Source organism: Triticum dicoccoides, chromosome 2B (assembly GCF_002162155.2).
Source record: "Triticum dicoccoides isolate Atlit2015 ecotype Zavitan chromosome 2B, WEW_v2.0, whole genome shotgun sequence".
Lineage (NCBI taxonomy): Eukaryota > Viridiplantae > Streptophyta > Magnoliopsida > Poales > Poaceae > Triticum > Triticum dicoccoides.
The window spans coordinates 410,360,263-410,372,715 of NC_041383.1; the positions used below are offsets into that span (position 1 = coordinate 410,360,263).

General features: G+C 43.4%; 2 protein-coding genes across 2 annotated transcripts; one reads left to right on the forward strand and one right to left on the reverse strand.

Annotated features, from left to right (window-relative positions):
* The first annotated feature begins 1,262 nt into the window (after window positions 1–1,262).
* LOC119363947 (probable tetraacyldisaccharide 4'-kinase, mitochondrial) lies at window positions 1,263–7,788 on the forward strand. The gene is made up of 7 exons (XM_037629321.1): window positions 1,263–1,649; window positions 1,877–2,100; window positions 2,298–2,451; window positions 2,837–3,046; window positions 6,838–6,897; window positions 7,218–7,298; window positions 7,392–7,788. Exons 1-7 carry the CDS (start codon window positions 1,356–1,358, stop codon window positions 7,551–7,553), a joined length of 1,185 nt encoding a protein of 394 aa, XP_037485218.1. The 5' UTR covers window positions 1,263–1,355; the 3' UTR covers window positions 7,554–7,788.
* A 3,091-nt stretch (window positions 7,789–10,879) lies between these two features.
* Window positions 10,880–12,041, reverse strand: LOC119367778. Its single transcript, XM_037633186.1, has one exon. It carries the CDS (start codon window positions 11,891–11,893, stop codon window positions 11,168–11,170), a length of 726 nt encoding a protein of 241 aa, XP_037489083.1. The 5' UTR covers window positions 11,894–12,041; the 3' UTR covers window positions 10,880–11,167.
* Window positions 12,042–12,453: the final 412 nt, after the last annotated feature.

Below are 12,453 nucleotides of genomic sequence, written 5' to 3' on the forward strand. Positions count from 1 at the left end.
TAAAATTGCCACCCAACTCATGATCACTTTGATTACCATGCCATTTCCACTCTTTTATTGATTTTCCTTTTGTTTTCTCATTTTATATGCACCTGAAAGAACTAGACTGCCCTTGGCTATTCCAACCTCATCTGTTTCGTGCGTTGCTTGGTGTGGTCAAAATGCTGAAATGCTGGCTCACCAGCGTTGCTTGCCGCCGTAGATCATCCACACCCTCGCGCGCCAACAAAGCTCGTTGCTGGCTGCTCATCCACACCTGCCCGTCGACGTGACTCGTTCTCATCTGCTTATCGCGTAGCTCGCCCACGCCTACATGCACCATTAGAGCGCTCTCGTCTACTCAACGACGTGGCACGCCCATGCCTGCACACCTGTGAAGCTTTCCATTGCCTGCTCGCGCACGCCTGTGTGCGCCGTTGCAGCTCACCTCCCCTGCTCGCCCACACCTGCGCTCACCGCTGCAGGTTGCCCCGCATCATGTTGGTGAAGTGACGGACTGGCGAGGGCGACAACAAACAACAACACCAATTGTGTGGGGGAAGCAGCTTGATACGTCCATGGAGGATGGAGAATAATGTGTGTAGGTGCTGAACATGGAGCATACGAACAACTTGTAAGCACAATTGTACACCCATGTAAGCTATACTTTGCTAGAACCTGTTACTACTTGTTCACGGATTGAAATCAAGCAAACAAATCAAAAGAAAGAGATAATACAATATTATCCAGATGGACTAGGTTCCAAGCAGCCGTTGTGGTACTGCCATATCAGGGTACGTGTTGCGCAGCGTCCAGGAGATCGATGACGATGATGTCCAGGAGATCGACGTCAAGGCCGATCGACATCACGGCAACGTCCAGGAGATTCAGCCTACAGGCGATCTGCAACTCGCGGTGTTTTTGATTAATTGCGCGCATGTTAAGTGAGAACATAGCAAAGTACTGCACACACGAAGTGACCGGGTACATGAAGACATTCAAGGGCAGTCTGGTCCTTTCATGTGCGTGTAAATGGAAAAATAAAAGGAAATTCGATAAAAGGTGGGAAATGGCATGGTAATCAAGGTAGGCATGAGCTGAGTGGCAATTTTATGAAACCCATCTTGACAGTGGCAATTTTGTGAAGCCACATGTTGAAAGTGGCAAATGCCCGGCTTTCTCACAATGACCAGCTCTCCTTTTTTCTTTCTATGGTTTTTTTTAGAAACTTCTATGGATTTTGTTAGTTCCCCGTCTAACCAGCACACCGAGTTTCAACCAAGCTTGTCGTCCATTGCTGGCTTAATGGGGGAAAAGGCCCAGCCCAACACCTCGTCACCTGGCGACAGGCGGCGGCGACCACCCCGGGGACTCCGATGGCGACGGAGAAGGCGCGGCAGCTCCTGGTCCGCCTCGCCGCCACCCCGGACGCCGCCGTTCCTAACCTTCCCTTCCTCCACCGCGCACTCCTCCCTCTCCTTTCCGCCGCCTCCGCCCTTCTCCGCCTCCCCGTCATCCTCTCCTCTCCGCTACGCTCGCGACGGACCCTACCGGTCCCCGTCATCAGCGTAGGAAACCTCACCTGGGGCGGCAACGGAAAGACACCCATGGTCGACTTCCTGGCCCGCAGGTTTCACATTATGGGCATCTCGCCACTCATCCTAACAAGGGTAAACTCGTCCTCCTAATGCTGCTTGCATGCTTGTACTTTTTCACATTTTTATTGGTTCTCATTCAATCATTTAGTTACACAGACAAAATTTTCAGTAAAAATGGGGGACTCTTCATGTCCTAAGCTAACGTTTCACAACTGTCGCCTAGTTCATTTCCAATACTTCATTTATATTTCTCGTGATGCTACCTTTGAACAAATCAGTCATAAAATTCGGTGCTGTAGGGTTATGCGGGTGGCGATGAATCTAAGATGCTCCGGAGGCGCCTTGCTGATACTTCCACCAAGATTGGTGTTGGCGCAAACCGGGCTGATGTGGGTTCTTCCATGTTGCAAAAGTACGGCCAAATCGATCCTTGTGATGCCTTCCGTCGGGAGAAGTTAGCGTGCAACCGGGTGGCAAGCGGTAAAAGTGCGAAAATTGGAGTCGCTATACTGGACGACGGAATGTAGGTATAAGTATTTGTTTTTCTTTTCTTGTATAGACAACTTATATGGATCAATCCATCAGTACCATGGAATCTTACTTGGAAAATAGCTAACACAGTGGCATCTTTTAAACTAATAATGGTCAAGCATAGCTGTTCCTTCAGGAAACACATGTTCTCATGTATGTATTCTCGGTTCTGTCTGTCGTTTCTTGTAGGCAGCACCGGAGCCTGCTTCGAGATGTGGAGATTGTGATGGTCAATGGGTTGACACCTTGGGGAAATACCCATTTCATTCCACGAGGACCCATGAGGGAACCGTTGAGCGCACTTACTCGAGCTGATATAGTGGTTATTCATCATGCGGATCTGGTAAATGATAGTCTCAGTAACTCAGACTTTCTTGTAACTTATTTGTGTTTCCTGTTTGAGTATTAAATGTTTAGCGTATATTGTTCTTGACATGAGGCACTGAAAGTGTGATGTTGAAGTAAGCCAGCACAAATTTAAGCTGTCACATAAAAATGTATTTATAGCAACCATGTGATTCTAAGTATTTAGAATTTAGAATTAAAATAATCCAAGGTGCTTTCTTACTTTCCCTCATTGTGAGCTGAAATTGCATCCGGAAAAGGTGGGGCTTAACCATTTGTGAATTCCGCACTGCAAGAAATGAGAGATGTTGGTATCTCTTTTACCTCAAGCACATGAATAATCTCATAGGTTGTTCTCTGAACTACCATTTGCTATTACACAGGCTTGTGAAGCGCAGCTGGAAACAATTGCACGTACAGTCCAGGATAGTGGCACAACATGTTCAGTGTTCTTTAGTAAATTGGCCCCATCACATGTTTTCGAGGTTCATCAACCATTACAGAGACTATCTCTTAATGTGTTGGATGGCATGATTGTGCTATGTGTTTCTGCGATTGGCTGCCCAGATGCTTTCATACATACAGTCAGAGAGGTACCTTTTTCCCTCACACTTCCTTTGTCTAGACCCTTTTAGCTTGGTGTGTCTTATCTAGAAATGGAATGCTGCCTGTTGTAATCCTACTCATTTTGAGAAGACAGTGTAAGTGTTTATAGAGGTTCATTGCCACTATGTTTTGCTGCTTATATATCATCAGACCTACTCCCTCCGTCCTCGAATAAGTGTACATCTAGGTTTTGTTCTAATTCAAAGTTTTAAAACTTTGACCAAATTTATAGGAAAAAGCAGCAGCATTTATGGCACTACATTTGTATCGCTAGATTCGTTTTGACATGTACTTTCATAATATATCAATTAGTTGTCATACATGCTACTATTTTTTTCTATAAAGTTGGTCAAAATTTTAAAACTTTGACTTAGAACGAAAGCTAGATGTACACTTATTCGTGGACGGAGGGAGTAATTAATGTTTCCTAGGTGTATCACACCAACTCAAAACTGGATTTACAGATAACTTTATTAAGTTTTCATTTAAAGCCTTAAGATGTTCCTTTATGTTTTCCTTCATTCATGCTTAGCTGCCTACCTCACACTCTATCTTAAGACTAAGGTGGTCAGCCAAATAAACAATACATAGTCAAGTCACCCCACATCTGTAGTCGATATATTTTAAAAGAAATCCAACAAAACGCAAAGCTTGCGTCTCGATGCATTGATAGAAAGAAAGTATATACAAGCCTGGAAATATGCTAAACAACCGACCACTCAAGACCTAGACATGACCATGACCAAAGGTTGTTAGACACACGTTACAACCAATGCCACCAAACTACCTCTGGCCTACATGCCCACTAGTCGGCCACATAAGCACACAGAACGCCATAACCCACCAGGACCCCGAGATGAGATGAGAAGAGAGAGTCCGATTCTCTGTAAAAGAGGGCAGAACTAGGCTGCTCTCGCTTTGGATAGAGTCAATGGCGCTGCAGACCGCTGGACTCGCCTCAGAACTGCCACTGGCGCCCAAAATGCTGTACCACCACACCTCGCCACACCCCCTGCCAGTCAAAACATACGCCCAAGTGCCTCTGTGCCACCAAAGCGCCACATCACCGGATCCTCAGCATACCACTTCTCATGCCACCCAAGTTACCCGTGCTGGCACGATGCCGACACTAGTATCAAGTGCCAATGCATGTGCCGTCAACCCACGCGCCAATCGAGGGTCAACCTCCAAGAACAACGCCTCCAGGGAGGTAACAACATCGATGGGACTGCCATGGTCCGATTCAGCTCGGCAAAGTCAGATCTAGGTTTTCACCCGGAGGCCTAGACTACAAAAGGTGGGGGTAAATTGGGGCTCCTCGACAATGCCACTAAGGAGGAAACGTTGTCACAAGGCGCCGCCTTTGCAGGCACCGACAAGGTCGGGCCAGGCTTTCGTCCGGAGCCGCACGACCACCGCTCATGCCAAAGGTTATAATCCCGCAAAGGCACTTCCTCAAAAACCTAAAATCACCCGTAATTATGCTAGCCTGGAAACCAACAAGGGTCGACCATGGCGCCAACCCAAGGAGCTGGTCTGAGGCCCAGGGGCCTGTGCATCAGGCGACCCAGACCACAGCAAGGACACCCAGGTCTGTTGTGATAATGCCAGAGCACACAACATCAACCCTAGGCTAGAGCTCGGCAAAGGATGCCAATTACATACCGCAGAGTGTCGTCGGACGGGAACCAAGACGCGTGCACAACAGATCAACCCTCGCGTGACCAGCCACAAGGGACCTATTGGACCCAACCAGGGCTGGTCCTGAGATTTCAGGGGGCTGGGGCGAATCTAGAATGCGGGGCCCTTAGTATAAACGTCTAAATTACAATCAACACATGTAGATATAATTTTTGACCCCAAAAATTAAGTGCATCCAAAATCATATGCATATCAAATAATGTATAACATATTACCTTCATTTTTTCTACATTCTGAGATGCAAAATCACTAATGATAGTATCAATATCAATCTCATCCAACAATTTCTTATCAATATCAACCTCTCTTGTGACATTGCAGATCTCAGGTATTATTTCAACACTTTCAACTTTGAGAAGCTTCTTTCAGCTGATGCCCACAGTCATTGTAAGTAAAATCTAATAGGTAATAAAAATATTAGGATGACAATCTGCTTCTCTGGCAAACTAAAAAATCTCCATAGCAGCCATTGGTCTATTGGGCAAAGTCAACTGCATAACGCTTAACTCATAAATTAGATCATTTAACTCAGAATCAGATGAACCATTTGAAGAGATAGACTTACAAGCTTAGTGCAACTATCTTTTAGTTCATAACGGTCCAATAACTTCAAGGCCGTTGAACTCATTAAAAATCCGAATATATTTTTGAATCATTGGAGTTCTTCGAATACGCTTTTCAATGAATTGGTTGCCACATCAATCATAACAAAACAAAAAAAAAAACTTCAAAATCCTTCTGAGCTTGCAAGATTGCTTCATTGCAGTCAGTTTAATCAAATTACCTCTTCCTAGGAGCACGGCGCTTTACTAGAAATGATGACTCTACACCCGTTTTAGATGCGATTTCTTTGGCAATGATCACACCAGAAGCAAACCCTTCATTTCTGTAAGTGCCAAAGTAATTCCTCATACCTTCTATTTGTGTTAAGGCAGACTCAATGCACATGGATAGTGATTGCAACTTCCTGCTCACTATATCTACAACAAATAGAATGTCATTCCAAATGACCCTAGCCTTGGGTTTGGTACCACTATCTTCACTTAACTCAAGCAAAGCTGATCATTGCCAAAGAAATCACATCTAAATGGGTGTAGAGCTATAATTTCCAGTAAAACATCGTGCTCCTAGGAAGTGGCAATTTGATGAAAGTGACTGCGATGAAGCAATCTTGCAAGCCGAGAAGGCTTTTGAAGTTAAATATTGTTTGGTTATGGTTGATGTGGCAACCAATTCATTGAATAACAGATTTAAAGAACTCCAATCATTCAAAAAGTATATTTGGATTTTTAATGAATTCAACGGCCTCGAAGTTAGTGGACTGTTATGAACTAAAAGACAATTGCGCTAAATTTGCAAGTTATTTCTCTTCAGATGATTCATCTAATGTCGGGTTAAATGATCTAATTTTTTGAGTTTAGTGTTATGCACTTGACTTTGCTCAATAGACCAATGTCTGCGATGTGGATTTTTGAGTTTGTCAGAGAAGCAGATTGTTATCCTAATATTTCTATTGCCTATCGGATTTTATTTACTATGACTGACTGTAGCATCAGCTGAAAGAAGCTTTTGAAAGTTGAAATTGTTGAAAAACTACCTGAGATCTGCAATGTTAAATGGCTTGGTAACTTAATGCACTGAGAAGAATTGTTAGATGAGATTGATATTGGTACTATATTAGTTGCATCTTGGAATTTTAGAAGAAAATTTCGAGGTAATATGTGTAAATTTCTTTGTATGCATATTGATTTTGGATGCACCTATTTTTTGGGGGTAAAAAAATCATGTCTACTAAGGGCCCCGGATTCTAGTTTCCCCGGGCCCGTGAAATCTCAGGACCGGCTCTGAGCGCATACTGCAGCAAGACGCGCCCTCCGGTGATGCGAGGGGAGGGGGCAAGAAAGGTGGTGGTGGTGTGGAGGCGCTAGGGTTCCAACTTGTCTGATGTATTTCAATCGTTTGCTCTGACTAATCTTTGATGCTTTTACTATAATGGAGTTACACCCATACTGTAATAGTGTGCTATCCTGCTACTAGGAAATCAGGCAAATAATCCTTTACTTATTGGTTGCTGTAGATTGGTCCACTTAATGTTGATAGGTTGGATTTCAGTGATCATCATTTCTTCAATGATTATGTAAGTGTCTGCTACCTCTCTTCACGTTCTTTCCATGGTCGTTGCTAGTTAGGAGCTCCACATCAGCAAATCAAATCAAATAACATGTACTTCCAGAATGACATACGCATGTCCAGCTGTACATGTTACCTGGCTTGGCAATGGGACTGTAATATGTACCATTTGTGAAAGTGAAGCAAGAAATTGCTCCCATTTTTGGCTGAAACAATAGTCTAGCTGTTGCAATACCGCATTTTGTAATATATATTTTCTTAATACTAGCTTCTCTTTGTCATTCATTGCATGGTGATTGATTTTCTCTCCTTCTTTACCTACTATAGGACCTAGAATTAATCCAAGAAAGAGTGAGGCAGCTTGTGGATCAACATAACAAAGAGACTGTAGTCTTAGTTACTGAGAAGGTATTGCCATCTTAGAATTCCCTGCGTACAACTTTTTGGGATAATCCATTTGACTGCTTATTCTGTGTGTTCTTCTCCCTATTTCTCTGTCAGGATTACGACCGTGATCCAGATGTCCTTAGAATGTTGGGCGTGAAGGTTTGGGTTCTGTCTTCTTCTTTGCAAATTATGCCCCTCAAGGAACAAGGAGAAGATGAATTGCTGAGGAAATTAAAAGACATTATCACAGCAACTAGGCATGTGGTCCAGCCATGAGTTGCTGATGATCTGATAATATTCGGCTGGGCACATCTTGAAGCAAAAACAGTTTTCCATTGGTCCTGTTAATTCCGTATAATGTTATATCAGATTTATCTTGTTAATTCAAATCCTGTTTCAGCGTTTTGGAACATGCAGTATTTTAGTTTTTTTTTCAACTGGGTCAGTGGTCTGAGCCTCCAGTTAACTTGAACTGGATCTAACAAGATAATGAGGAGGGGATTCCCATCTATTGTTCATGCGTTGCTTTCGGTTTCGGTTTCTTTTGGAAAAAGTTGTTAGGTAAATATATCCATCAATAAAAAAGGACAGACCCAGTGCATAGAAGCTCCCACACAAGGTGGGGTCTGGGGAGGGATTATTGGAACCTAGTCTTACCCCTGCAAAGTGCAATGCAGAGAGGCTGGTTCGAACCCAGGACCTCTTGGCACAAGTGGGGAAGACTTCACCACTGCGCCAGGCCTGCCCTCTAAATATATCCATCAATACTCTGATATATTACAATGCTCACTTAGTCGTGTTGACATTCTGGTTATTACAATGCTCCTATTCTAACCTACACACTACTACATTCCAAGGTACGTGCACCTACTAATTACTAGTCATCTGTTGGTAAGAGTTTCTATGACGTGCATTGCATTATGTGCTAGTAGAGCGGCAGAGCGGACAAATGAGGCATATCATTGCATGTTTTATCACTGGTGAGATGGGTGCATTTCTCCCCTCAATGCTTTGGGTTATCTGAATAAAAAGTTCAGACTACTATTTCTTCGTTGCACTTGTTTTGGTTTCCAATCCAAATAAACTTTCAAGTGTCTGTCAAGTCTTTCAGTTAGCATAAATTTCGCACAGCACAGTTTATTCCAGGGAAGTGTAGGTATATATATTGCGTGTCACTTTGGAAGATATTTTTTAAAATTGTGGGCTTCTTAACCATGTAATGTATACTTTTATAGCACTTACATACTCAAATTACCCCCAGCTCACCAGTCATGGAATTGTAAGGCAAGGACAGAAGCATCCTGGTTACTTACACTAGGAATTAAATTAAGAGAACAAAAGGAGCGCCTGTCTCCTAAAGTCAAATAAATGTGGGCATGTAGCATTGTGCATGGATTAGCGGTAATTGGTTAATTAGCTGCCCGTGCATTAGGTCTTTACCTAACTAATAATGAAAGAGGAGAGGAAGGACACTGCACATGTACTAGACATAAAAGACGATACTGTTCTGCTGGCAGGAGAGCTAGCTAGAGACGTGTGGCCGGCTGGCTGTATCAGTATGTACTACATAACTTATAGTTCATAAATATTGAAGTTCATTGGTACTGCTTTACTGTAGAATTGTACATGTAGGTGCAGATTCATAGCACTATATGTAGGCACGTGCATATACTAATTACCACCTCTTGGTAAAGAAATTATTTGATGTGCATAGCATCATCTGTATACTCAATTATAGCTAACTACGTGTATTACACAAGGATTCAGATTAAATGAACAAAACTAATACTTCTCTTCTAATGGTGGCAGCTAGAGGTGTGCATGTAGCATTATGCCTTGATTGATTCGCAGCAATTGGTTAATTAGCTCCCCATTCACTAGGGTAGGGTTTTACCTAACCAATAATGAAACAAGGAAGGAATGACACTGCACATGCACACATAAAACAATACTCTGCTGGCCGGTGAGCTAGCAGCTAGACGCTGTAAGTAAGTGAACATGTGCAGATAGAAGTATATCTGTACTGCCGCACTGTGCAATTGTACATATGGGTACTCAGCGGTAGCAGGTTACAGATTCACAGCGGGACGTGCATGCTTGAATTATTCCATCGGCCTTGCATATGCTGATTTGCATGTGCTGCTTCTTATTATAGTTCCTGTACATGCTACCTCCGGGCCGGAATATGTGTCAGCAATGGCATATATTGCGAGTGGGTGTAGTATTAGTATATCTGCTTGTCAGCATCTACACCGCCCGCTTGGTCTTTGCTTTAACAGTGCACTTCACCACTTATGCTTTAGGGTGCTTTCGTTCGAAGTGCATGAAAAGTTATAGGAATCGGATCCTACAGGATTTTCTGCACTTGGTGCGTTCGGGTTGAAGGAAAGTTCTACAGCAAAATGGAGGAAATGTTTTATTCCTGCAGTTTCGTACAGGTTTCACGGGAAACGGAAAATCTACTCCGAGCTCTTGTTTTCATTGAAGCTCGAGGCAGGGTGTTGGCTGGGCGAATAAAAAAAAATCAGTGCATGACTATCAAGGGCAAGAAAATATTCAAAGCGTAGTACTTTACATAGGCCTGACCATCCCATTTCCTTTGTTTCTCCAAAACGCTGCTTGTAGATGTTTCCTCTGTTTTCCGATCCTATGTTTTGCACTTATGCCTCATCCCCGTTTCTACACTTTTTCCTGTTTCTTTGTTTTAGAAACCCGCAGTCCGAACGGGCCCTTAATTTTTACCCATAGGTGCATTTCCTCATTTCACACCGTTATTCCTTACATGCAAGCACTGCATATATCTGTTGTGGAATAATAATCATTATTATGTGCTAATTGGCCTAGTAGTAAATAATCACTTCCTGAATATGATATGCACACTCGTGCATATTCGAGAAAAAAAACTTCCTGTTTATCAACCTAATCTTGATATGCTAGTATAATATACGAGAGACATATTCTCTCTCTTTTCTGCAATGCTTGTACCCTACATATATAGGAGTGTGTGTACAAGACAAGATTAGATCATCACTTTGCCCTATCTACTGTCTGCTTGTGACCTGACTTGAAAGAAGAAGCAACCTTGTTCATGGTTGAAGAGGAAAACTCCAATGCATGGCAGACTATAGGTGAGGCATCACGAGGCAAACATGAAATGAATATTAGAGATTTGGTTCTAGCGCTGTGGAATATGATTCACATAGATTAGCTAAGATCTTAATTTATGAACTATACATGGTAGATTGCTAGTGAAATATATAGCTATATATGTCCTCTTTCGCAAACAAGGCTATTTATTGCCTATATCGTTTGAAGATTTTTTTTTTGAAAAATAATTTGTTGAAGAAACGTCGACAGATAATTAGTTTGGAACAACGATTTGATGTTTTGTCAATTAATTTGAGTTTCTGCTTCACATTTTGTACACAAAAATCTCAACAGCTCTTTGTTTCCTGATCAAACATCATGCACTAGGTTACGACTATGAATGATCCATGGAAGCACAAACTTCTCCAAGAAATCAACATTGAGAATTGACAAAATCACATGTATTGATATGACTGCCCAATCAAGCAAATCACCTGAGATATCAAACATGGAAATCATAGAAGAGCATAATCAAATTAAACACTTGATAGGAGGTACAAATTGTAACATGATTTGATTTGAGCTTTTGCAGAGTTCGATCGACATACATATATACACACATATGTAGAGAAACAAGCCTTTGGATTCGGATAAATTGACTAAGGGCAAATAAAAAAGAATTAAGCACAAACGAGATAGAGACCGAGGGGGAAAAGAAGAACTGAAGCATGAACACCCACGCACACGATCGAGTTGGAAGTGCAAAATTAGAAGATTAAATCATGCAACTTTGGGAGCAGAAGCTAGCTAGTCCCAAGCCTAAGCTCTAGATCCACTTCTTGCCGGCCTACTCCAAGAAGGAGAAGGCTAGGGCTTGGGGCTGCTTTGGGTACCTTTGTATCACCGCCGTCAGCTCCTTGCATTCCCTCTCTTTCACTTGATGCTGGTGACCGCCGCAGGAAGAACGGTAGCGCCACCGCTGGAGGCTGATCGACACGCCTGCGCTTCCTCCTTTCCCCCTCATCGCCGCTTTCTGAGGCTTCCTCAGCAGGCATGGAGATGAACACCTTGTTCCTGCTCTCTTTGATGATGCTTGATATATAGGAAGGAGAGGTAGTAGAGGGGCCTATCATGCTGGCCTGCTGATCCTGTGGAGATTCAGGGCGCACTGCCGCCCTATACTGCATCCCTGGCTGAAGGTGCTCATGATGATCATGAGGGCTTGTGGGCTGGGGCTGTGCTTGATGGTCTGGCGGGGAGGCGCACTGCCGGAGACGAGCTCGGTCGCGGCGGTGCACGTTCATGTGGCCGCCGAGCGCTTGCGCAGACCGGAACTCTCGGCGGCAGAAGGTGCAGGTGTAGGAGCGCGGCGGCCACACGCAGCCGGCACCAAGGTGGCCCGCGGCGTCCCGCGCGAACGCCTGCTCCTCCCAAGACGGCTCAGCTGCTGACGCCGGCGCCGGGCAGGTAGCAGCTGTACTACTGGTTGTGGCGGCGCCCCACATACCCCAGTAGTAGTTGGCAGCCATCTGCTAGGTAGCTGGATCGCGGTTGCGGTGGAGTTCATGCCATGGGTTTGATCGAGCTCTGCTGGTTGGTTGGTACCAGTACTAGATGGCTAGCTAGCTATAGCTAGTAGCCTAACTAGCAGTAGTAGTGCATGCCAAGTTAAGATGTAGGAAGATGGCCGCTGTGTTTTTGTTGTTTGCGTTTATATGTATATGTACCACATGAGTAGTACTTGAGCATAGCTAGCTGGGAGATGAACACCATGTTTGATGTGAGAGACACTTCCTCTACCTAGCTAGTTTACAGTGATTGCCTGTTTACCACTAGCTAATATCTGGTTTAGTACATTGTAAAATCCCAGACTTTTATGATATATTCATCTAATTATTTGAAGATATCAATACTTAGTGTTTTAAAAGTTTCACCAGACATATCCATAACGATTGCTTTCTTTCAGCTCCAGTGGATGCAAAAATAACCTAATTGTAATGTGCTTTATTTACACAATACTTTACCGAAAAAGGCTCACGCCCCGCTTTATAGATAAAGCCAATTTACACAATACTTTCACCTGCCAGTT

Bases quoted from the DNA above. Each gene is read 5' to 3' on its own strand.
- LOC119363947 (XM_037629321.1), top strand. From the start codon at position 1,356: ATGGCGACGGAGAAGGCGCGGCAGCTCCTGGTCCGCCTCGCCGCCACC. The intron at 1,650-1,876 runs GTAAACTCGTCC...TCGGTGCTGTAG, and splicing joins CGCCACTCATCCTAACAAGG to GGTTATGCGGGTGGCGATGA. The intron at 2,101-2,297 runs GTAGGTATAAGT...CGTTTCTTGTAG, and splicing joins GCTATACTGGACGACGGAAT to GCAGCACCGGAGCCTGCTTC.
- LOC119367778 (XM_037633186.1), bottom strand. From the start codon at position 11,893: ATGGCTGCCAACTACTACTGGGGTATGTGGGGCGCCGCCACAACCAGT.